The sequence below is a fragment of the Dryobates pubescens genome, chromosome 13, assembly GCF_014839835.1.
Source record: "Dryobates pubescens isolate bDryPub1 chromosome 13, bDryPub1.pri, whole genome shotgun sequence".
Taxonomy (NCBI): domain Eukaryota; kingdom Metazoa; phylum Chordata; class Aves; order Piciformes; family Picidae; genus Dryobates; species Dryobates pubescens.
The window spans coordinates 9449391-9475510 of NC_071624.1; the positions used below are offsets into that span (position 1 = coordinate 9449391).

At 45.5% G+C, this 26120-nt stretch overlaps 1 protein-coding gene across 3 annotated transcripts in view; it reads right to left on the bottom strand.

Annotated features, from left to right (window-relative positions):
- The window catches only part of TP63 (tumor protein p63), a 106747-nt gene that overhangs the window by 8849 nt on the left and 71778 nt on the right, over positions 1–26120 (bottom strand). The window contains exons 1-7 of one of the 3 annotated variants that reach the window (XM_054166531.1): positions 16413–16520; positions 10705–10891; positions 8866–8981; positions 8433–8542; positions 8015–8151; positions 6959–7041; positions 5894–6030 (exon numbers count right to left, since the gene is read on the bottom strand). In XM_054166531.1, coding sequence (XP_054022506.1) covers positions 5894–6030; positions 6959–7041; positions 8015–8151; positions 8433–8542; positions 8866–8981; positions 10705–10891; positions 16413–16463 — 821 coding nt within the window. In that variant the 5' untranslated portion in view covers positions 16464–16520. Of the gene's footprint in view, positions 1–5893; positions 6031–6958; positions 7042–8014; positions 8152–8432; positions 8543–8865; positions 8982–10704; positions 10892–16412; positions 16521–26120 lie in introns of those variants that run through there. The other 2 variants (XM_009901033.2, XM_009901034.2) reach the window with 2 other exon arrangements.

Here is a 26120-nt window from a genome sequence, read left to right on the forward strand (position 1 = left end):
TGATGTTCAGAGATAAGAGTCTTCTCCCACTGCATCAGGCTTTTTGCCTTGGTGGGTGGCCAGGAGGCCCACTCTGCGTTTGGAAGGCATCTTCTCTTCAGGCTGTGCCTAACCACAAGTGTATCAGAGCTGGGTATGCACCTGCCCCAATTAAATCCAGCATGGACTGCATTGCAGGCAAGCAGGCCCCCATCAGTATTGATTCAGGATGCACTTCACAAGGGCAATAAAAAAAAAGTCACTGGTTGCAGCATTAATAGACAAGGTGATCAAGGCCTGAGGCTACTTGGCTGAGTTGACTGCAATATATGCTGGCACCACTTTCTTTTAAACATTGACACTTGTAGCAGTGGGGTAAAATGCAGTAGTGTTAATTAAAACTCTAAGGCAACATCTAATAACCGCTGAACATCTGCAAGGTAAGGGGCAAGCTTCAGCCTCTTCACAGGTAGGGCAAGGAGCAGTTTTGGACACTGCCCTTTACAACCTCAGCTGCAGAGGGTCACTGAACACACATGAATATCATGATACAAAATCTTCAGCCTCACATTGACCTTGCACAACTCAGCCCACCACTTGACTGAGCTCACAGAGTTAGGAGTGACCTTCCCGAATTCAGCAAACCTGCATTAATGCCATCAGTGCTCAAAGTCAAATTCACTCATTCTTCCCTACAAGTTTATGTATTTTAGATCAGCCCTTAAAGATCAGAAACCAGTAGTAGGGATTTCTACAGGAAAAATAAACCACAACTGTGCCAGTTCATATAATCACCTCCCTCTGCCCAGCAGTACAAATACATTGGCTACTTGCACTATTACTGCATGACCAGCATTAAAAACAAGTTACAATGACTATGATAGACTGTTGAAAACACTCCCCCCCTTTTCATCCCCCTCAAACCATGAACACATTTAATTTTAACAACAGAAGAGGCATTTTGAAATTGAGACCTGCTCAGAGAAACTTTTCCAAGTTTCACAAATACAGAGATAAGAGTATCAACGAGTTACAAAAACAGGAAGAAAACGTTACACCAAGACAGAACATTGTGGTTCCTGACCTCCCAATGCTATGGGCTACAGCTAAGAGGTCTGTAGAAATGTCTGTTGTTTTTGCAAAGTTTGAGTCCCTTCAGAAGATTACTCTCACTATTCACTCTGTTGCTATCAGGCTCTGTGTTTGCCCCACTGTTCCTAGTCCTGCCAGCCAGGCAAAGTGATCCCACCAGCTCAGTTTATGGATATACTGATGGGTTTGGGGGGCTGGAATGTTTTAGGATGGCATCAGTCTGTTTGGGAGGATCTCTCCTTGAGTCCGTGAGTTCACTCCTGAAGCAGGCCGAAAGGAGACTGTAGAGAAGGAACCAGAGAAAAGAAAAGGTGAATGTACAGGACCCTTCACCAGCCACCGAGAGAGAAACAGACACTTTCCACCTTCATGATCACAGTCTGGGCTTTGAAGGAGAAGAAAAATCAGATGTCTCAGCACATAAAGTGAGGGTATGTGACAAGGAGATTTTGAAAGCAGGAAAGCCCCAGATAGAAGCAAGTGCTTGGCAAAGAAGAGAAATCAACTGGTTGATAGGGAAATCTGATTTCCATGTGCCAGTCTTGTGGGTGCAAATGGTGCCCCAATACTGTTTCCAGCAACAAATACGAGAAGAAAAAATATCATGCAGCCAAAAAGAAAAAGGAGAGGAACAGCTTTCATTGAACCCACTTCAATTACTTAAAAAACAGAAGCTGGTTCTAGGGAGAGAAGATGATGACTGCTGTGAAAAGAGCATAGTGATTACACCTCAACTACTCCCATTTTCAAAGCTGGGGGACGCTCTGCACTAAAGCTGAGGAGCCCCTGGGGTTGCCAGTGGATGCTGAAGGTACTGTAACCTCAGAGCCAAAGTGAATGCAGCACAGCTTCCTACACCTAATCCTACAATTTTTCTTGCTTATTCTCATCATGACAATTTTCTCTACTGAGAAAGCTATCCAAGTGCCTGAAGTTCACAATGCATAGAAGCACAGCACTGCCAAACCAAACCAAACCATGCAAAAATCCACTATTAGTTTCCATATCAAAAAATGAGAATGAGTAGGTGGAGATATGAAGAATATCTTCCTCACCAGGCCCCTCCCCACAACAGCAAGCATTGGGATCCTTGCAGTTCCCATCTCAGATGGAGTACTCCAGGCACTGGATAGCTTAGCTCTGTCATAATTCACTTATGAATTTAATTCCTCATTTGGATAATACGCTGTGATGCTCACCACATTGAAAAGAAGCTAGTGGGTTGGTAGCTGCAGCCCTGTTGATATAGGCTATAAGATCCTATTTGGACAAAAGAGTCCTCCTCTTGCTATCCATTGGAAGACTGTGAAAACCCTTCAGTCAGCTAAACTTGATGATCCTTATGGGTCTCTTCCACTTGGAGCTATTCCATAATTCTGTGCTGGAGTTTATTTTAATAAAGACTGATCTGAAAACTGCTCATATTTGCTGAATATGAAAAAGTATTTTCCAGTGAAAATCCTTAAAGACTGTGCAGATACTCCCTGGGAATATTGACAGGAAAAACATTTCACAGTAGAATATCAAAAGAAACCCTTCCTGCCCAATGAAGCACAGGCTACCTCTGGTATCTCTGGCAGCCAGGATCTTTCTGGCAAATCCATGTTTAAAGCAACTGGTGGCAGAACATGAAAAGGAAGTTTTCTAAATAAAAATCTGTACTGCTGTTCAAATACAGGCCCTGGGACTGGGCAGTGAAAAAGGGAGAATAGAACCTGCAGGGGAAAAAAAATAATCCATCTTCCCACCTGTGATCATGAAGGTGTTTGACATAATAAACAGGAGAAAACCATGCACAACGGAGCAAACAGAGAGAGGAGATGAGACAGAGAATGATTGTGATCTGGCACAATGTGCAACACTGCAGTATTTTGGTCATCTTGTGGGACACAAAGCTTTCTGACTGTCACCAGATTTCTCCTTTTTATTCCAGAAGAGTAAGGCAGTTGCATCTGCTGGCCTGCCAAACGCAATGCTGGTCAGTATGTGCATGAAAGCAGTTATTTCCCAGAATGACATGTGTTTTTTTAAACTACCTTTCCCTATGATAAACTCATCCTTGCTTTTCCTGAGCTTCAAAAAAGATGAAGCTTTCAATGTTGTACAAATGAATGGGAAACTTCTTCCCAGAAACCAAGGCAGCTTTTCCATGTTAACCATGGCTCAGAAAAGTAAACTAAAGAAAACACCAAAACAACCAAACAAACAAGAAAATTCTTCCATCAAGATTTGACTTTTGAGTACATGTGAATGCAGCTCCATTTTGAAAGGAAAGTGCCAAAGGCAACTCAGAGACATCCAAGGCCCACAGAGCCCTGCTAGGACCTACAGCTTCCTACATATTTGAACTTGGTCACCATCTGGGCACTTTCCTAGCTCCCAGTTTTAATACACCCCTTGAACGAAAGCAAATCGAGTCTCAGATTTGAAAGTACCTCCCTACCTATGAAGTGAAAGGCATTACCTTCTCAAGCTAGAACAGACTTGCAAAAGAGTCACCATGCTGCTGAGTTTGGCCAGCCTGACAAAGCAGCAAGCAACCTGCTTGCAAGCAAGGTTATTCTTTCCTGGATAAGTTCCTACAAGAATCTTTCTCCTCATTCTCACACTGAGACCCGAAGCTCCTTTTTGATTGTTTTTTGACGTGCTATTTCATCTACGAGACTTCTTAGCCTAAATTCCCCTTTTCCCTGAACACATTCCATCAGATATCAAATCATACCCTGAATTATCTAGGGGAAACCACCAAAGCCCAGTCGCATGTAAGAGGCTATTGCCTGAACACCCACTTCAGCACGGAGGACTCCACTTGATGGCAGGCTGTCGGCAGAGACAACTGCAGCAGCTCTGGGCAAACACAAAGTTATTTTTCTCCCGTCTCCTGGCATCCTTAAAAGCTCTTAATCTTTCTCCCCAGTATCTGAGCACAGTCAGCAGCTGAGAAAAATGAGTATATAACTGGACAAGTGCCAGAAGACATGCTGAAAGATGTTTCATTTAAATTAAATGGCTGGACTTATACATGCTGGTTTTAAAGGTAACACAAATACCAACCTCAGTTGCCAGGAACCCATCCTATTGATATAGGAAGAATGAAAACAGTAGTTATAGCAAAGCAACTGTCAGCACCAAGTGAAAGCTGTCATCTGCTGCTGTCCATTTCTGCTTACAAACCCATTTCTTAACTGAAATGGCTGTAGTTCAGGTGGAGCTTTGAAGACGGGCAGCTGAGCGCACCGAGGCCACAATGCCTAGGAGCTAGTAAACACAGGGTATAGTATATACAAACAGTGCAGATGACTGATTAAAAGTAATAATGAGAATTAAGTGCCATGAGAAAAAAAGTTAAAAAAGGTCTAGAGCCCCTGGATGCTCCAGCCATTTTGGCACAAGGCTTTTTTCACACCTCCACAAGACTCCAGCTGACACTAAAAACACACAGATCGCAATGTGAACACATGCGGAGAACTGGCAGAAAGCTGTGGTATTGCAGAAGTCCTGAGACAAGGCCAAGGCACTGAAATAAATCCCTATGGGCTCAAGTGGGACTTATGTGGTGCCTTGGCCTCACACTAACCTCTGCAGAGGAATGAGCTATGCCCACAGCCTCTTGACGTGTGAGCTTACCAGCAGGAACGCACAAGAGCCTGGGCACTACTGCTGGCCGCTACCTACAGCCCGGGCGGCAATTTTGTGTCACCCGATACAGCAGGTGAAGCAATGCCCATGAATGACACTGCTTACAGTCTGTCTGGGAAGCCATTCTCTGACCCAGTCTCTGCAACTGCAAAGCTTTGGGAACAGAGGGGAAAAATGGAAACCAGACACTCACTTGGCCCCTCTTCTCCCCATTCTCCTGGCACTTACACCACCCAAAGGAATCCTGGTGCAGCCCTGCCAGATGAGTTCAGATCGGGACTATGTGTGCCCGGATGGAAAGTTTCTCATGCCCAGCATGGAGAGTCAGTGACAAAGTACGGTTTTTAAAAACACTTCAGAAGTGCACATGTAGAGACACACTGGTCACGAGGTAATTGTTGTGTTTCACCCTCACTTCTGACTTTCAGCTTCCTATTTTGTAGCTGAAGAACCTACAATACCTATGTCCCACCAAGACTCCAGACTTCCAACAGCACCAGAGACATACAGCAGTATGATTGAAGCACTCAAAGTTGCTGCTCACACTCTCAGCTTCACATGCTCTTGGCAAGGTGCTCAGATGGATACCCTGGCAAAGGCTAGCTTTGCTGCTCATCTGCAGATGAGAGAAGAGCACAGCCACCCTGCACTCCCCAGCTCGGCAGATACATGTGGCAGGTTTCTGTCTGTGGGATGCTCAATGGCACTGCCTGGGTGCTCCATGCCTTGGGCTCCAGCTGGAGGTCAGAAAGGAGGCACTGAGCCTGTTCTTCACCCTCTGAGGCCAGGAGATTAATTAAGTGGGACGAAAGACCAAAGAGGGATCTTGCAAGCAATGAGGATGCATGCTTGGGGAAAGAGATGACTGCTTTGTCCCATTGCACAGGATGTGAATTCTGGATCTCAAACTCAGTGACTCCAGTTCTGTACAGAAACTTGGGTTTGACCAAATTCCTGGCATCACTTTTTACCAGCTCTTTCCATGGGGTTAACAAGCAGCTAAGCTGTTGGAAAGGAGTGTTCCACTGCACTTCTTTACAAGTATGTGGCCCTTGGTTGAGCATCACATCCCTATGAGCAACTGTGCAAAAGCCTTCTGTGTCTCTCTCCTCTCTCCCCTTTCCTCACTGTCCTCACTGCATAGGTCACTCACAAGTAGTCATGCAAGCACACTCATACTCACTGCTTCTGGAGCAAGTGCTGGTGCTGCTGCTGCTGTTGCTGCCGGTAGGTCTCAATCGTGTGCTGGGGAAGGTACTGCATTAATTCCAGGGACTCTTTGATCTTTAGTAGCATTTCATATGTCTCCCGTCCCCTCACCTGGACCACGGGAAAAGAAAAGGAGGGAAAAGTCTTAGAGGACTGCATCTGTGGTCCTTAGTGACCTTAGCAAGTTCTTGATCAAATCACCTAAACCAAAGATTCCTTTATATACGATATGCACACAATAAAACCAATAAGCCTCGTGCTAGAGGTATAGCAGGTAATTTTGAAGAGCAAATCTGATACTGTAGGCTAATGCACATCTCAGGATTGTCAGATGGCTCCACATAAATCAAGGCCAACCAAAAGCAATATTGTGATTCAATCTGTTAGACAAAAAACATCTCTACCTGCCACAGATAGAAACAGATCTGGTGCTGAATCTTACATGCCTTGAGGAAAAAGGCTTGAATTTGGCTGAGTTCAGATCTCGCTTTTCCTCTAAACAGAACATGTTTTGTAACATATCCAACAAAATAGGACTCATGGGGAAGCAGCTGAACAGTCAACTATAGAGACTTCTTGCCCTTTCTGATCCTGTGTATTCCACTTCTGTCACTACATTACAATAGAAATAGATATAAAAGCCACAGAAGCATCCACCTTTGTCAGTGAGATGACACCCATTTTCTCTAGAGAAAGCTCCCGTACCAAAGACTCAGAAATAACAGAGGAGAAAACCCAGTGAGGTCCCCATGACAATGCTTCCATCAGGACAGATAGATCCATTGGGATATTCTCATATGCCTTGCACAAGCCATTCTCCAGCAGCAGCTAATGGGGTGTTTCATATTTTTTGTTTGAAGTACATATATAAAATAGGTAGCTCTGAGGATCTTCAAGTGAAAAATAAAATAAATCAATAAATAAAATCTACAGCACATCTGCAGTTCTCTCCAAGGTCTGGGTAAGCAGCTAATTTGCCTCAAGTCACTGAGGAAGATATGAAACATACAGGGTAAATATAAAGATAGAGAGAACTCACTGGCAAATATAAGAGCTCATCATCCGGGGAACGTCTTTTTTTGATAGATGTCATCTGTATGCCATGAGTTCCTTGTCGAAAAGCTGAAAGAAACCCCAAAAGCAGCTCATTAAAAAAGAAGAGAGAAAGAGTAAAAGAGAAAGAGAGATACTAAAGAGACATGAAGTACATGGTGAGTTCAGATCTGGAGCACTTTGGAAGGCTCTCTGCCCAAGCCACTTCAGAGCCAGTTGTGTTTGCAGCTCCTGATCCATAAAGCAGACAACTTTAGAGATGTCGGGTGGCCACACAGCTTGGGGAAACACCAAGGAGCACTGACAAAACCCCAGCAAAGTGTACCTAGAACTAGCACTAGCCAGAGAGACTGCAAGCTTTGGTATTACAGTACTCATGAGCTGCTTGTGGATCAGTGATCCGCAAAACCAAGAAAGTAGGCAGGAAGCAGGCACAATTCACTGTGAAAGCAAAGCCCTCTTCCAGTCTGTCTCCTGTTAAAACTTGCTGCTTTGCTGTTCAGCCTGGTGCCATCACTGAGCAGATGCAGGAAACCAAAGCTGAGTTTCCCCATCTTACATGTCTGATGGGTATATTGCACTCCTCAGAGAACAGAGGGCACTTGCCAGAGCACCTCCAAGGCAGAGCAGGGTTTGCACACAGTGGTAATCTAGAGCCTTGTGGCTGGATGATGCATGCCACAGCACAAGACACTGGCTGGAAGGAGCAGAGTACAACAGCACAGTCCCAAAGAAGCAGTAAGAGTTCAAAAAGTGGGTACAGAGTCCCAGCCATATACCTTAAGGTTGGCAAATAAATACCCTCTTCAACCACTACAGGCAGCACTGCAAGAGAGCCCACAAGCCCTGATTGTCAAACGCTGTTTTGTGAGCACCAGCTCAATTTCAGGCTGATTGACTCTGGGAGAACAGACATCTCACGCCCTTCTGCCTCCAAGCCCATGCACAGCACCACTCCATTCCCACAGCACAAGCAGCAGGGTCACACTTGCACCCAGTGACAGCAAGGTTTGCAATCTGCCCAGCAATGCCAGCTACTTACGGCGCTTCGTACCATCACCATTCTTTGTGCTGTCAGAGACTTGCTGCTTGCGGATGCTGTCCTCGTCCGCTTTGCGATCTCTGCCTGGGCAAGCACAAATGCGGGCTTCGAAACATCGGCGGCCCAAGACTTGCCCACTAGGAAGAGAGGGGAGAGGAAACGTCAGCTGGTAGCTCAGATGTGGGCCAGCAGCATCCTTCAGCTTCACACCAGGCTACACACAGACAGACCCAAACCTCCCATCTCCCAGTCAAGATGCCCCAGGGGTTGGTCTGCTGCCACGTGCAAAGATTTGAAACTTATCTTATGGCCCTTTGCATGAAACTATCCCTAAGGATATGCAATGCTGCTCTCAGTAAAAGAGGAGCCAGAATGCCACCTTTCAAGCAAAAGGCTACGCTTGTGAACCAGTACTTACTCTCTGGTTTCCAGTGTCACAATGATGAGGATTGGGCGACGGTTCATACCTCCCACGCAGCTGCTGTTACACATGAAGTTGTACAAGACCGTTGTGAACTCCGTACCAACCTGAATGAGGCAAAGAGCATGAGCAGAAGAGATGGTGGATGGAAAGTTGTGCTTTTCCCTGCCTCTCCTCTTGTACTTCCACAGCTGCACTACAGTCAGCCTAGCTCAACACAGGCCCCACCACAAAACTTTCTTCGAAGAAATTAAGAACTGCTTTCAAGGGATAAAGAGGGTGATTAAAAGCTCATTTCTGACAAAGAGGGAAAAAACCAATTCATTGTGATGAAGATGGGGGAGGCACAGGATCCCAGCTCCTTTGACTAAGGTTACAGCCCCCACCCCTCTGTGTGCTGGGATGCAGTCACCCTAAGCTCAAAACATACCTGGGGTGGTTCATAGGGGACCAGCACACTTTGCCTGCCGGTGATGGGGTCTTCTACGTACTGAGCATGGCTGTTCCCTTCCACCCTGATCAGATGGCTGGGAGGTGCAATCTGCCCTGCAAGGGGAAGGAGGCAAAAAGCAAGAGACATTGTTCAGTGAAGTCATGCACAGGGTAGCAAAATCTTCCATCAAGGAAAACCTCTACAACTGACCCCAGAGGTCTATCAGAAGACATGCCTATCTCCCAGCCTCTACAGCATCCCTTCACAGGGTACAGATAAAGGCAACACAGACTCTCCCAAGCTCGTGCTAGACACCTGTGAGCAAAAGTGAACATGGGCTTCCCAAGATCTCAGACTAAGCAAGTCCAAATGTCAGCTAAACTGCAGCTCACAGCAACACTTCCAGCAGATAACTCCTTGTAGAGTCTCACACCAGGTGAAAGCATTTCTTTCCCTTCCACTAAGGCACAGACAACAAATTCCTTCAAGTCTTAATTCCTACTCTTTCCCCCATCAATGGCTAGCCCTTTTCTGTCCCATCAGTCTTGTTCCTAAGGAGCTAAAAAGAGATTCAAGCAGTAAGGGAAATACATGTTTGATGAATGGTCAGCTCAAAGTAATAAAAATTAAAAAACATCAATCACACTTGCTTAAAGCAGCAGCAGAAGGGACCATGACCTTCTGTTTCTAGGCCTCTTTCCAATAATTAAAAACCAGTTTCCTTCCTGCAGATTTTCTTCAGTGTTTCTACAACATGCAGCTAAATTCTGAGAGGAGAAGCCTGTTACGGGTTCATCTCAAGAATTTGGTTTGTGTTCGAACTGTTAATTTCTCTCATGAAACATACTGTATTTCCAGAGAGTTATTTCAGAGTAAGAATGTGTGGGGTTTGTTGTTTGTTTTTTTTTCCTTTCTTAGAAGTTCATTATTAAACCAGGTATCACCCACCAAAAAATATAGATCTGCCAGAGAAGCATTTTCTAACATGAAAACCTGTTCTGAAGATCTGTCTCACTCTATTTTACACTCCCAACTCCTTCCTTTATTTGGGGTTCTTCTGGCTGGGTGCACTGAAACCAGCAAAGGGATCCAGGCTCCCAAGACATCCTTCTAACTTACACCAATGGGATTTTTTTTTTTACAGTAGGAGATAAATAATGCGTATAGAATCAAAACACATGCTCATCTGAACTCATGTGAACCTAAGTGGCCAAGGCCAAAACAGAGCCCAGCTCATGAGTTTGCAGAAAACCCCAGGACATTTTTAAAACAGCTGCTCCTTCACTAGCATGCAGAGAAGCAAGTAAAAGATTAAAACATTAATACTGAGTTGATAGTGTTGAATCTACAGAAAGGTTGCCTACAGTTGATGCTGGCACTTAGTGTTGTCCCGCTGGAGATAAACAGCCCGTCTGTCTTTGAGGCGTGGATTAAGAACTGGAGATGATATTGCATCCTGTTACTAGATCCCTGTCCCAGCAACGTGGAAGCTCATTCCTGAGCACAAGAACAGCTGCCTTGCATTGCGAGAGCAAAGCCAGAGCAGGGAGAGGCTGCCAGAAGGGCATCGCCTGCCATGGGGACAGACATCCATCCAACCTGGGTGGGCACGAGGTTTATTTCAGTACTTTCTTACCAAGGACATGCTTGCACAGGGACAGCTAAAAAGTAGCTTGAAGCTTTCTGCTAAGCACAGGAAATAAAAAGGCTGCACAAGACGTTGCAGGGACGTCTGCTCCCAGCAGGTTTGCTGTGAAGCTGATGCCAAATCCCCACACTGGCCACTCATCAGACAGCTTTGGAGAGGTACTGCCAGCAAAGCATTGCCCTCCTTACCTTCGTTGAACTCCCGGCTCAGCTCGTGGTTTGGGCAGCGTTTGACCACTTCAGTGACATGTTCGGCTTTCTTGTAGACTGGCATAGCCCTGATAACAGCTCCCTGAGGTGGTGGGGTCATCACTTTGATCTGGATGGGACATGTTTTGGCAATCTGGCAATACAGCTTTTTCAGTTCGGTGGAATACTGGATGGGGAAAAAAGAGACAGAGCAGGTCAGAATGCACAGCGAGAGGTGGAGGCATGCCAGAGGGATGGAGAGAGGTTTGCACACCCAACTGACTGCGCCAGCTACTGCATGTGCATTGCATTTATTCACACAACAGCCACACTTTCAGACAAGTAGCAAAACCCTTGGACTTTAACCTGCTTTAGAAAATCAGAGTATAAATCTACATCCTAATTTTCCCAAAGGCAAAAACCTTCAGCTAAAGACCATCACTTTTACATGAACAAATACAGTCTTTATTTCTCTTCCAAGGAACACACAATACCTGCCTTACAAAACAGACATTATTCTTTTCACAGCACGCTGTAATCCTGGAAACACTGGAAACCACACACAAAGTGTTTCATCCTGTTTTGTAAGAAGCCCTCCTGCTTTTGCTGAGGGATGAAATAAAACCATGAACCTTGGAATTCAAGAGTATGTGAAAGCAAGACCCTGACCAGTTTGACAGTCATACCAAATCTGACATTTCAGTCACCTTTTCAAAGCACCTCATGCCTCTGCTGACCATATTTTTAGCAATTTCCACAGCACTAAACTCAAAGCATTATGCCCACAAGAGAGGTGAAAAAAGGAAATATTTTTAAGTAATCAAAGGCCAAAAGAGACCCAAAGACCAGGTCCACAGTGAAACCTAGTGCATGACCCAGGAGCTGGCTTCAAAAGGGAGGTTGCGACCATGCAATGACCACCTGAAGCAGAACAAGATGTTCTTATTTGCTGTAGTAATTTGGAGTGCATTAGCCTATCCCTTTCAAGGTGTTCCCCACTAATGCAATGTTCTCTGAAGTGTGTTCAAATCTGGGAACCCTTACTCAGCAAAACATCAAGGCATGGGCCTTGTTTTCTGTTAAAAAAATTAACTAAGGACATGTACTAAGCAGGAAGGGTCGCAAGGAAACCATGGTTCAGTACCACATAATCCAAGGCATTTTTTCTGGATGTCCTCCATGACTCTCCAGTCTCCTCCCTCCTCTGCTGCGCAAGGTTCGTCCAAAGCACAGCAGTTTTCATCAGTACTCCACTCCAGTACTCCATTCAGTTTTCTCCTGGTGCTCAGATGTTCTTGAACACAGAGCTCTCCCAGTAACTCTAACCACGTAACCCACAGGAATTGCTAGCATTTCCCCCCTTCCATCTCTTCACTATTGCAGAGAAAGAAAAGTGAAAGCCTCAAGGTAGCTCTTTTCCAAAAAAAAGTCTAGCAGGTGTGGCCAACACAGCTCCAGGTCCACAGTTCCAACTGTTCAAACAGAGCACCAACAGGTTCGTACCAGTTGAGAGCATGACTTAGCCATCCACCCTGGCAGGATGGGAAGAGCTGGCGCACGCACGGGTGGGTGGCGCGTGATGTGGCAGCAGAAGGATTAGCAAGTGATATTCAGGGATTATTTGCATTTCAAACTGTACACATTGCTAACATAGGAAAAAACAAAGTTTGGAGAGACACTGGGGAGGGGAGAGGGATTATAAATAAGCCAAGCTGGTCCCTTTCCTCCTTACTCAATGCCACCCTGCCATATGGCAGAGAAGACGCTACAGGTACTTAAGCTAAGGGATGGGGGGGGAGAAGAGTGAGGGGGAGGGAAGGAAGAGGGGAAAAAAAAAAAAAAAAATTCTTTAAAATGCAAAGGCCAAATTGTGCAATGTATTTTATGTGCCTGCAGGCTAGAGATTAAACCCACAAAGGATTTACCCAGCCTGCGGAAATGGGGAACATGCCAAACAATTACAAAAAAAAAAAAGGGAGAAGAAGTTGCGAAACAGATCTAGATGGTGATTTATATCATACATCTTCTTTAACCTGAAATTCAGTATTGTTTTTTAATTAAAAAGCAGTTCCTTGCTGAAGGTAAGGGTGAGCTCACTAGGTTGTCTTTTCATCTCAAGAGGTAGGAAAAGAATCACTTCTATTTGAAGGAGGAAGAAAATCTAGAAAGCATTGTTTTGCCCTCAACACGTCAGCTTGCTAATAGCACTGTGAGTGTTTCAAGGACAAGAAAGCCTCAAAGATCTCAAAAAGCCAGCTAATTGCTTGGATGCCTTAACATTATTGAAGCATAAAGAAATTGGGCACCCAAAGGCAATGGGCTGAAAGAAAAGCATAAATATGGAAGTGCGATGGCGCAGGGAGGGCAGAGCACACCCTGGGAGCCAACGTGTCTGGTGTCTGCAGGCATTTGGAGAATTGAACAAATGGAAGGAGATACACACCCCTCAGTGATTGATCAGGAGTATTGGTGTTGGCTGTAATTTTGTGTATGACATCTTCAAAGACAGAAATCTGGGCTTACAAGAATGGGCGGGAAATAAGTAAACCAATAATAAACACCACCACTTCCAGAAAGATAGGAGAGGTGCCCAACACCAGATGGCTCCAGATGAAACAGTGAGGCCCCTCTGCAAAGGAAGGGATCTGCTGCTTGGCCACCCTTCAGCACCCAAACTGTCAGACCCCTTTGCCTACAACAGCAATGAAGGCATCATCCTTCAGCTTAAATGCACAGAAAGCAAACAGCCAAGAGCTAACACATTATGGTGAACAAAGTAATACATGTCCCTAAAAACACAGGGCAGACTCAAGAGAAAGAGGATCCCACCTCTGCTTTGGGACACGGTCAGGGGACAGGGAGGCAAGCAGCAATGCCCAGCATGGTGTCAGACAAGACAGCAGGAGGGCTGTGCCACCTTTTTGCCACCTGAATGCAAGAGTTCAAACCTCATGGGCTGTATGCAGGGCTTGGGGACATGGCATACAGCCACAATTTCACATTTACCCCAGGGACGGCTGCCTGCGAGCATGTAATCACCGAGCAGCAGGTCATTCAACACCGGTGTAAATCTGTCCACGGGGTACCTGCTGTCAGACAGTAAGGGGCTTGAGTTTCCCACTCTGCCAACTTTGCTGCAACCATGGGTAACCTGACGCCCAGCCATCTATTGGCATAAATAGATGTGAACAAGTAGGTCATGGTGGCTTCGTACTGGATCAGTGATAATTGCTATATCCACGGAGCAAGACAGGATATTGTAGATAGATTTCAAAGCAAATAAGCTTCAGAAACAAAACCCGATGCAGGAGCTGGCAGTGCCTTCAGAGAGTGCCTGCAAGCAAAGGTCACCACTCTTAGAACAACTGCCTCTCTCCAGTGGTGCCCAAACCATCTCATCTTGCAGGAGATGGTAGTCCCCCTGGCCACCATTTTGCTATGGGAACTGATAGATGCTCATTGGTTGAGGAGTAAGATCATGAGATGAACAATTCCCAGAATGACTGTTAACTGACCCACATCCATTTCTTGCTTGAGTAAAACACCCTAAATTAATTAGGAGCAAAAATACCAAAAATGAGCTCGACCCAATCAACAATCCTATCAGTTAGCTAGATTACAAAAGTCACTATCTCACAGCAGGAACAAAAGTTGAGTCAACAGCCTGAGGAGTACAAACACCACTTCTACCAGCCTTGTGGACCACAATATTATTTAAAACAAGAGTGGAGCCTGGTGACGTGTTATCCATTCAAGAGGGAGAGGAAAGGGCTTTGATTCAGACTTTTCTTTGGGGTTTGAGTCCTGCCTGCCATGTCCAAATAAGCAGATTTCAATAGACTGCTGAGAACAAAAGTGAATTTAGCTTTTTTGTTTAATAATATGTTTCAAGAGGAAAGAAGAAAACATTCCAGTGCCTGCAGCTCTGCCCTCTCCCCACCTGCCTGCACAGACATACTATATTACCCACTCTTGGCATCTTGGCTGGTAATTCAGTATCACAATACACACATGCCAGCTACCATCAGGCAACACCTGTCTGATTTCTCTGTGAGCCCCTTCTCCGGAAGGTGTGTCAACAAAGGCTTTAAGGGGAAAGCAAAACAATTTTTACCTCTCAAATGGCGAACTTTTGCTAGAGAGGACATTAGTCTCCTGGAAGTAAGCACTTGGTGCCATACAAGCTTTTCACTGAACACTCAGTTCCCTTGCAAAACTCTCATGCAGTGAAATGCCCCAAACCCTACTTGGAAATCTACCTCTAATGCTTGCTTTACTGTCTTGATCTAGCCGAGGGATTATGGCCACTAAGTCCTTAAAAGGAGCAGGGTTCAGTCTGTTCTCTGAACGCTGATGGATGTCACCTTGAAGGTGATCCCAGAGGCTGGCTTATGGCATGACAGCTTCACAAGACTCCTCTGCTCAGAACAACAGGTCTTTCAAATCTTTTGCAAACTTCTTTCAAGTAGTCACGTTTTAGCTCAACTCAGTTAAACGCTAGATTAATTTTATGTGACATTTTCAAAGCCATCAGTCTGCTGTGCTTTATTCTCTACCAAACTAACTCCAAGAAGGAAGAGGGAGGGGGGTAGCAGGGGGAAAACAGGTTAGAAGAGTGGTAAAGCAACACTTACTTGCAAAGCGTTCACAGGTAAGAACAAGGAGAATCACAAAGTAGAAAATTACCTGCACAATGTTTGCTCATTTAGGAGGGAAGAAGTAAAAAAGGCATTAGGAAGAAATGAAGCTACTTACTAAAAATAAGAATTGATATTTAGGTATGCACCTTACATGTTTTTGCTTTGATAAACTTTCTTAGGAGCAGGGGGTGGTGGTGTAGTGTGGTGTGTGACAGACACCACATGTGTGTGTGAACCAGCACACATGCTCTTAGAACTGACTTTTGCCCAGAGGGCACTCAGCAGCTAAGCCCCCGGGGAGCTTTACCAGGAATGCTGTGGACATGGAGGTCTCCTGCCAGATTTGATATTCAGCTCAGCGTAACCTTAACACCGCTGCTTAGTGGCTGACTTGCTGTAGCTCTAGTCTGAGGTCCTTTGTCAAGCAGACAGCTTGCTGCTAGTAGATGTAGCAGACATTCAAACTGTGGGCATGACTCATTGGTCTAGCAATCATCTAACCTGGTGTACCTACAAGTCCACCACACACGGCAACAATCTGCAGCCTCACAGTCCACCAGCAAGATATGCCTGCAAGCATCTCAAATTTTTTTTTAGGCTGGAAAAGACCTTTAGGATCATTGACTTCAATCATTAACCCAACATGCCCAAGTGCCCTGCTAAACCGTGTTTCACAGCACCACTTCTCTACATCTTTTTAATCCCTCCCAGGGCTGGTGACTCTACCACTCCCACAATCCTTCGCAGGGGAAACCACCATGCAACGACTGTCCAGGATAGGTGCTTTGCAGTAATTGACCAAACTTCTCCACCCTGCGGCAAAGGAAAAAACCATGTCGCTCGCCTTTCCCTCTTGAGAAAGACCAGCGACTTATACAAGGGCGTCCGCATTTGCGGAGACTCAGACTTCATTTTCAGGCTCCTCTCCCCCCTGCGCGTCCCCGCTTCTGGCCCGCCGCGCACGAACGGTGCCGCTGAGCTGTTCAAATCCTCCCTCCGAGCGCTTTTCCCCGGCAGCCGCAGCCAAAGGCCGCCTGTTGCCACCTGTCAGTCGCAGGGATTAATTACCTGCGCCGGGCTGGGAGCGGCACATTCCTCCCCGGCCTCACCCTCCGACATGTTGACATCAGGCAGGTGGGCCCCGAGTCCCCCCTGGCCGGCAGCGCGGAGAGGACCGGGGGGGTGGAACGCGACCCACGAGCTGCGCGGGGACGGGCAGCGCCGCCAAAACCGCAGGAGAAACGGGAGAAGCGGGGAGGAGCGTGTCGGTGCAGCAGCGCACTGCCCCGGGGCGGGCGGCGCTCCCAGCGCCGGACCAGGGGCCGGCGGCAGCTGATGCTACGTGTCTGAAAAGTGGGGTGGAAAAAAGTTTAAAAAAAATAAATATATATATGTATATATAGGCGGATATCTGTGTGTTGACCTGCTTAGATAAGCGGGGAAGGGTGGCAGGAGGGAGAACCGGGGAGGCGCGGAGCCTGTACCCCGTGCCAGGCCCCTCTGCTCGCAGCCCCTATCACCCCGGCCGCGGCCACCCGCGGGGCTCAGCCCACGGGCCGGGTTCGGGGGACTCACTGCTGCCCACCCGGCCGCTGAAAGGGGACGCTTGCGCTCGGCTCCAGCGCCCTACTGTGGAGTGAAAAGGAGGATTTTCACCCCCGCTCTGGCAGCTATGGAGCTGCGTGCACATCTCGCCCTGGTAGGGAAAGCCAGCTCTCTGTTACCCACTTCCCGCACAAAATCCTCTGCACTGCTCTCCTATCCGGTCCTCTACCAACACCCTACAGATACCTGTATTCCCAGCCATGCAGCACAGCTCGAAAGGGAGTGCTGAAGCAGGCTGAGAAGAGGGATGGATGCAGCTGGCTATGCTGTAGGAGACTCCCTGAATTTCCCCAACACAATTCAGAGCATCTGCTATGTTTCCCATCTGTAGGAAAATTATCTCATTCATTCATGCGATAATACTTCAGCATCTCGCTTGAGGCTCCCCAGAGATTTTAATTCAAAATTACTTTAATCAGGAGGCATTATCTGCTTTAGGAATATTCCTACCTAACATTGCCAGCAAACCCACAATGGTAAGAGAATTAACACTAGTATTTTCCCATTATTTCCCATGTCACTTTTGTACTGCGAAACAGCAGTAAATTTGAAGACTTTATATTGGAGGGCTTTTACATTTTGGTTTCATATATACAGATTTACTTCAATAAATTAAGATCTCTTGAGGTTTGGCTTGAAAGCACTTAAAAATGAATAACGAAAAACAAACAACAAAACCCTGCCACCTCAAAACCAAACAAAATAAACCCAAACAACAAAAATAAAACACACACCTCCCCCCACAACTAACAAGGGGGGGAAAGGGGGGGGAAAGGGGGGGGAAAGGGGGGGGAAAGGGGGGGGAAAGGGGGGGGAAAGGGGGAGAAGGGGGGGAGCAAAAAGAAAAGATTTTAAAAAAGAGAAAAGAAAGAGAAAAGGAAAAAAAAACTGTTTCAAGAGGGGAAAAAAAACAAACCAAACACAAACAAACCAAAAACCCCACACCCAAAACTCTTATGCAAAATTTCAGAGGCAAGCTGTGAAATATATTGCATGTATATTTGGATCAAAGGGATGGCTCTAAAGGAAGGCTTTATTTACTACCTGGTTTTATTAGTTTTCTTCCTTAACGGTGGCCTATTTTGTTTTTAAAAATCTTTTTGAAATGCATTTCTTTAAAAACTAAACCCATAAATCTCCTGCAGTCAAACCACCTCACCTTGTGTACCCTCTCACTCACACACATGTATCACAGCCAGTTTCGAAACTGAAATCTCAGGAGTACCAAATAAGTTTCAAACAGTAAGGATGTGTACTTATTTGCATTTCTGATTGACAACTTTGCACTAAAAACTTTGGAAGTGAGGTGAAGGTATGAAAGGCAACTAAATGTGCTGAAAGCCAAAGCTGAGCCAATGCTGAATATCTTCCTCCATGGGTCACAGTAAGTGCCCACTGATGATGGGATCCTGTGTTACAAAATGTGAGAGTTTTCACTGAATGAGGTAGAATAGAATAGAATAAACTAGGTTGGAAAAGACCTTCAAGATCATCAAGTCCAACCTATCACCCAACACCATCTTATCAACTAAACCATGACACTATGTGCCTCATCCAGTCTCTCTCTAAAAATCTCCAGGGATGGTGACTCCACCACCTCCCTGGGCAGCACATTCCAATGGCCAATCACTCTTTCTATGAAGAGCTTCTTCCTAACATCCAGCCTAAATCTCCCCTGGCACAGCTTGAGACTGTGTCCTCTTGTTCTGGTGCTGGTTGTCTGGGAGAAGAGACCAGCCCCCACCTGGCTACAACCTCCCTTCAGGCAGTTGTAGAGAGCAGTAAGTTCCCCCCTGAGCCTCCTCTTCTCCAGGCTAAGCAACCCCAGGTAACTTCTACAGTGAGCGTTTATTTTATGCTATTACTCAAAGTCTGAGGTACACTCCCAGATACCCTCTTGCAAACCAATCCTAGTGCAGTTCTTTCTAATGCAATGTAGCTGGCCAAAGCACTCATGCTTTGCAAGCATACCAGGTTCTGGAGGCTGTGCTGGTTTCCAGAGGATCAGAGCATCTCCCCAGCTCGTGACTCTGCATACCCCTGTGATGTTATTTTCATAGGCTCTGCCAATTCACTGACAGTAACACAGACAATTTGCAGGCCATCAATAAAACACTCTGTGGCATCTGCTTCATCAAAGGACTTTTCTTGAGGATTCCTTTGCAAATAAAGTCTCCCATGAATGGGGCCTCATGCTGCATTGTTATACTTTGAGCACTGGGGTGTTGTGTTCTTTTGCTATTATTTTCTTCGTGTGTAAGTGCTGGACACAGGCTCTTTTCATCCTGTTCAACTCTTGGCCTCTCAAGTTGATACCTAGATCTCCCAGTGACTTCTACATTACAAGTGCACAACATAAACAGCCTGTTTGACTACCAAAGATGGCCTGACATAAAGAAACACGCTGTAAGAAATCCACTGTCATTCTCCCCAAACTCACCTGAAGGGTGGGGAGTGTTACCATTTGGCAGAATAGTGAGTGAACAAAGTTAAGCTAAAGGATTTGTTAACACTGGATTTGAAAAAACATCCCCTTCAGTTACTGAACATTGATCAGTGAGCAAATAAAATCTTACCAGAAGCTTTTTTTAAAGCCATTACAGTGAATGCAGAAGCAGCTCCATTGCATTTCTTGTCACCTTTCATAGCCCCCCTATCCTCAAAGACACTCAGCTGTTCCACATCCTCCTCACTTGAAAGAGTGCTACACTGAAGCTACAAGTATTTGCATCTGCACAAACTGTACACGCATGCTTCTACACGTTTGCTCAAATCAAATTGAGTTGATTAGTAGGACACACAGTGTCCCATCAGCTAGACACTGACATTGACATAACCAGCAGTAGTCATTTCAGGCAATTCAACTCATTGAATCAGAGCACATGCACCACATAAAAACCTCCAAGACCTGATCTAGCAAAAAAGCCTTCAGCATCGGCCTAACTTTTAGCATGGCTGTTAACCACCAGCTGCCTGGGTCAGTATGCCACTGTGTACAGGCATTCGTGATGCCAAACCTGGACTTCACAAAGGTCTAAGTCGACCTGTATCTTGAAACAACCCAAAATTTTCTTAAAGGACTCCAGAAATGAAGTGGAAAGAATATATTCAGGTTCCCAAGAGCAAACCCACCCCAGCTCATACTGCTCCTGACTCATGTGCCTCAGACTCCGATATTGACCACCAGAACTTGTTCTGCCCACGGGCCACTTTAAATAAAGCCCAAATTGGCCATTTCACACCTCTTCCTAGTTTGGTGTGGGGAATTAAACTTCCTTACAATCATCTGTCCCAAGTTCAGCCAAAGAGGAAGGCTGCTGTTTGTTTCCTATTAGCCTTCCAGATTTCACTTGTTTCAAGTCCGCAGGTTCCAGCATGTGTCATCCTACCAGCCAAACTCCAAAACTGTAACCAGCGAAAGGAATCATTGTCTGGAGTAATCAGACACCAGCTTTTAGTGCATCTCCCAGTCACTGTTGTCCCCTGCTGAAAGTCACAGGGTGATGAACTCCACCATAAGCAGGAAGAACTACAGCAACACACAAAGAATGTCCCTACTGATTTTTTTTTCCTGTGCATGCTTATTTAAGATAAGCAAATACCAAAATAAAAAATAAATCCTGGAGCTCCCCAAAATAAGCCTGTGCCCATCAAATCTAACCTGGTTTTAGCAACACGAGTCATCTGTAAGAGTTCCAGACATGCAAGTCAATCCTTACAGCCCCCTACAGAATACTCCTAGGCTTTGGGGTCCTCCGCAACTCTGGATACAGTCACAGATTCAAAATAGCTCCATACCAACTGAAGATCGAGGGAAGGAAGCAAGGGACAAGGAAATGGTCAGATGCAAGACCTAACTCCAAAATTTTTTAGTTCCCTCATCTGCAAATAAGAGGATTTCATTTGCATCTCAAAAGGAAGTAAACGAGTCATTAGTACAGTATCTGTTACAGTAGAGGCAAGCCAAGCTGGATGAGAGAACATAGCAAAAAAAGGGGAAAGAGTAATCAAAAAACCCAAAGGAAAACAGCAAAACTGTTCTGGCAATGTAGTCTTTTCAATCAGCAACAACCCAAGCCTGCAATTTAGGGGCAGAGGCAGATCCAGAGGTAGCAGGCACTCTGCCATTCAACCATTCAACACACTGGAAAGGACACTTAGCTGCATGGTGACAGATTTCTACCCTAATTCAGTCTCTTGCCAATGGGCTGGTCTATTTGCAAAATGCCACAGAGACAGCATATTGCAAGGGTGAGAATATGTGTGTCAAATATGGATCTATCTTCCCAGCTGGGTAACTGACAAGCTCAGAGAAGATGCAGGCTGGCCCTTGCACACTCTCCAGTAGGCTGAGACATAAGAGAAAATTCCAGTGATTTAAAACTAAAAATCAGGGCTTATGTCTTCTGACCTCTCATACTTAACACATTTGCCCAGATACATTTTCTTTCCTGTTCACTTTTTCTTAAAGTTTTAATTCAACAGACTCAAAGGAGAAAGAACCCCTGAAGAAGTTCACATAGAGGTGATTCATATTTTTTCCTTGCCTTCCTGAAGTGCTACTGAAGGCATAGTTAGACTTCTGTTACCTACTAAGCCTTTTGTACATGGCTGTAAAAGATTTCTCTTTCATTCCCTCATAACTCATGTGGAGGATCAGCTTCCCTACTCATTCCAGATGGCCCAACAGCAATCCTCCTGCTGGTGAACACATTACCAACACAAACTGCTGTGCATCTCCAGACAACGTAGTTCAACACAAGTGAGGGATGCCAGATTTATTTCAAAGGGGGCTGTTTTCATCAACATTCATCCAGAGGGAAAGCTGGCAGGTCTGGCTGAGCTATCTCCTAGTATGGTGCAACATATACCTTCAGATCCTGAATTTGTGCATGTGACAACTCAGGGCCCTCCCACAGTAGCCCTCTGTAGCTCTGTTCTTCATCCAGTTTCCATGCAGAAACACAGGGCAGACAGAGCCACTGTGAGAGCTCTGGGGCATCACAGCCCAGCCCAGCTTGGAAAACTTGAAAACACCTGACACCACCCCCTGTGAAACACGGGTTTTATTACCTATACTAAAATCCACAGCCAAAGCACATTAGGTCTTTCCCAGGCAGGGATCAGACACAGCCTTTACCGTGGACTAAGCAGTTTGAGCAGGTTGATACCTGTGTCACTATTTTCTTGCCTAAATTTATCTGCTTCAACATTGTGTTGTTTCCAATTGCAGAACTGCTGCAGGATGTCTCTCAAGTGTGGAAGCAGCCATTGCACCCCATGGAGCAGGGCTTGGCAGCTATCTGGGAGGACAGGGATCTGGGGCTTTTCAGTCTGGAGAAGACAGAGAGGATTTAATAAATGTTTATAAGTATCTGAGGGCTAGGTGTCAAGAAAGGGACAGGATCTTCTCCATTGCACCCTGCAATAGGACAAGGGGCAATGGATAAAAAACTACAGCACAGGAGTCCTTCACCTGAACACAAGGAGGAACTTCTTTACTGTGAGGATCATGGAGCACTGGAATAGGCTCCCCAGAGAGGTTGTGGAGTCTCCTCTGGAGACTTTCAAGATCCATCTGGATGCATTCATGTGTGACCTGCACTAGATTCTATGGTCCTCCTTTGGCAGAGGGGTTGGACTTGATGATCTCCGGAGGTCCTTTCCAACGCTAACATCCGTGAACTGTGAATTGAAATGCTCCAAAGGCATAAGGAGCCACCAGCCAAGTCAGTCAATGAGCACACCTCTGCATGTACACTCTCAACAAAAACTGAGCAGCTCCAATGGAAAAAGGTGATTCCCTCTCTCTCCTATTCACCTTCCTTTCCTCCACCTGAGGGAAAGTACAGATACCTCACCACTTCATCCTTCTAATAAAATATTAATTGCATCTATGGGAGGCGATGGAAGGAAAGACAAAATATTAAATCTGACAGGCTCTCAAAGTGGCAGAGCCAGTGAAATGCATCATTAAGGTGAGTAATTTTCCTGTTTACTTCATAGGCTCTGAGCCCCCCCCCCCCCCCCTCCCCCTTCCTCCCTGCCTAAGATGTGGGCAGGACCCATCAAGGCAAAGCTTTGGAAGCAAGCAGCAGCGTCCCCAATTTCTACATAAATGCTGCAGGCCAAAGAGCAAAGGCAAGTTCCAACTGAGCCCTTGACAGTAATCAAGCACTGCGGCGCCTCTGGTCTTGTCTTGTGCATACCTTGCAAGTAGCATCATGTCTTCTCACTGAGATTACACTGGCAGAGCACCTTGTTTCTTGGCTTCCATCTCAGAAAAAGAAAGTCCTGAACACACACACACACTCCTCACCCTCCCTCTGCCTTTTTGCTCTGAGGAAGACCATTTTCCTCTAGATCGTCAGGGTAGTGTGAGCAGCCCTTTCAGAACAGATTTAGGAATTTGCAAGAAGTCTCTTTTGTTCCTGTGCAGAAAGGTTAGCAGCAGTCCCTTGCCAAAAGGGCACTGAGTTTTCTCTATTAACGTCCAGGAAACTTTCCTGAGTCAGATCTTATTACATTTGAAACAAAGTGCAGGTACCAGCAAGTTTCTTCCATGATAACAGCCAGGGCCTGTCCCATTTCCTGATCACATTACACTCAGTTTCCAGAATTACATCTATGCAAATATTGTTCTCCTGCTTGCAGAACATTTCATTGATAATTAAAGTGAAAACCCAGCAAAGTTTTCTGGCCACAGTGGTGGCTGAGGCAACAAACATTCAGTGACTGAGCAGGAACAAAGTTTCTTTCTCTGTATGAAGACCACCTGACAGGAGCCCTCTCCTCTTCCTCCTAGAAAACAGGGAGTCCAAAACCACATTACTTCTGCAAACATCCCTCTGATTATGGACCCAATGAGTCTATAATCTAGATCTGAGTCACAGAGAAAACAGAAGGATTAGGAGAGAAAGAAAAAGAAAGAAAAAATAATAAATCAAAAATCACACCTGAGCAAGTCATAGTTTTACAGAGAACATAAAGATGTAGTAACTCAGATCTAAGATAAATCAATAAAACACGACAGCAAGTCCAACATACTTATGATGAATGGTGACTAACCCAAACCTTTAAACCTTTTATTCAGGCAAGATTTCAGGATGAATGGCAAGAAAGTCAGACAAGAACACAAGTCACTAGCTAACACCAGCATTTGCAAGGTCCTGGGATCAGTATTTTACCCAGATCCTCCTCTCTCTCTCTGAGCCCTCTCCTTCAATCTTCAATAACCTAGCTAGGCAGAGTCCTTGAGTCAACTAATGTGGTTTCTCCTGAGCCTACTTTCAAAGTCAAGACATGATTCAGCAAGGTGTTTAAGCAGATGCCTACCTTTAAGGATGGGAGCAGTCTTGCTGACTCCAACAGAACCCAATAGATTTCACAGGGTACATTCACGTGCTAGAGGTTATGCACTCTCAAGTGCCTTCCTGAACTGAGACCTTGATTTCCCTATACACCGTGGGAAACAGCTTGTCAAGAGCCAAGCTGAGGAACATACTGCATTGCTGCTGCAACTGTTGAGACCTCCCCAGCTCCAGAAAACTGCACCTCACTCCCAGGCAGCTAGAGAGGCCAATGCTGTGGCATCTTCTCTGCTAGAAAGCACAAGCCCTCCCCAGGCTTAGGGTATTCCTACAGTTTTTCCTCATGCTCTCCAGCATCCCTAAGCTACACAGATAAAGGAAAACAGGCATCCTGCAGAACAACATTCAAAAAGGGAGGAAGGCTTGCAAGGAGTTTGGGAAATGTTAGCAGCAGTCCTTCCTATCCCTCTTGCAGAAATCAAAATCTCCTACTCCCCAACAGAGGAATGGTGTAATCCCATCCCAGCTGACATGCAAGCCAAAGGAAGATAATGCAGTAATGTGCCACGTGAGAAACTGAAGGCTTGAACATAGAGTCCACACCTGGTTTAGCTGATTCTTGGGTTGTTTTCATAAAGAATACACAAGTGCATAAAGCAAGCATGTACGGACCTGGACACACTTTATAGGCAAATCAGCAAGCTTGCTAGGTAAACTCATAAGGAATAACTGCCCAAACACTCCATGACAGTTACAGATCTATAAATTATTGAAAACAGATTACAGCAAGTCTCTAGATAGCTCGCAGCTGATTTATTTCACTTGATAACTGAAAGATAATCATGTCATCTGCATGACCTAGCTGGAAACATAAGAGGAATCAATGTGGATTTAGACGCAAATCCTTATGCCCACAATCTGAAGATGGATTTCCAAGAAAAACAGCAAACAGCTCTTAGTCCCTGCAGACCTCACTACCTCTGTCTGCTTCTTTTGCAAACTGCAAGCTCTGAAGTCCTCAAGGCACAGAAGCTTTATGGGAACCATAAAATGGTTTGGGTTGGAAGAGAACTTAAAGATCATCTTCCAATCCCTTCTGTCATGGGCAGGGACACCTTCTATTAGATCAAGTTGTTATCCTATTCAAAGCAAGACTGCTTTCCCAAGCAAGAAGCAGTCTTTGCTACTGGATAACAGTGAGAACAGGAATAGTTCCCTGGGAAACAAAATTTTAAAGTCAGATTTCCCAACTAACCACACCCAGTTAGCAGGTAATGCCATGTTTTTTGCGTGATTAAGGTATCCCAGCAGATTTTCACCAGTTTCAATTTCATGATTTCCTCCATGTTCCCAACAAAAAGAGGGTACAAACCCACCCTTAGCCTATATAAAATTGTGAGGGAGAGAAAGGCAAGCTTCTTCCTCCCTAAAAAGAAATAAAACAAAATGGAGCAAAACAAGACAGGGTTGCAACATCAGAAAGAGTTATTGGCTCACGCTGTCCGACACTCCTGTTTTCTTCACAGCTCATACATGATGCATCAGAGAAAGGTGCAAAGCCTCCATGGACAGAATGTGCTGTTCCCCTGCATGATGTTCTGCAGATGAAATCCTGCCTTTGCAGAAAGCAAGCTTTGTCACAGAATCACAGAAACATTCAGGTTGGAAAAGACCCCTAGGATCACCAAGTCTAACTGATAACCCTACTCTACAAGGGTCACCCCTAAACCATATCCCCAAGCACCACATCCAAACGACATTTAAACACATCCAGGGTTGGTGACTCAACCACCTCCCTGAGCAGCCCGTTCCGATGTCTGTCCACTCTTTCTGTGAAAAAATTATTCCTAGTGTCCTGAGA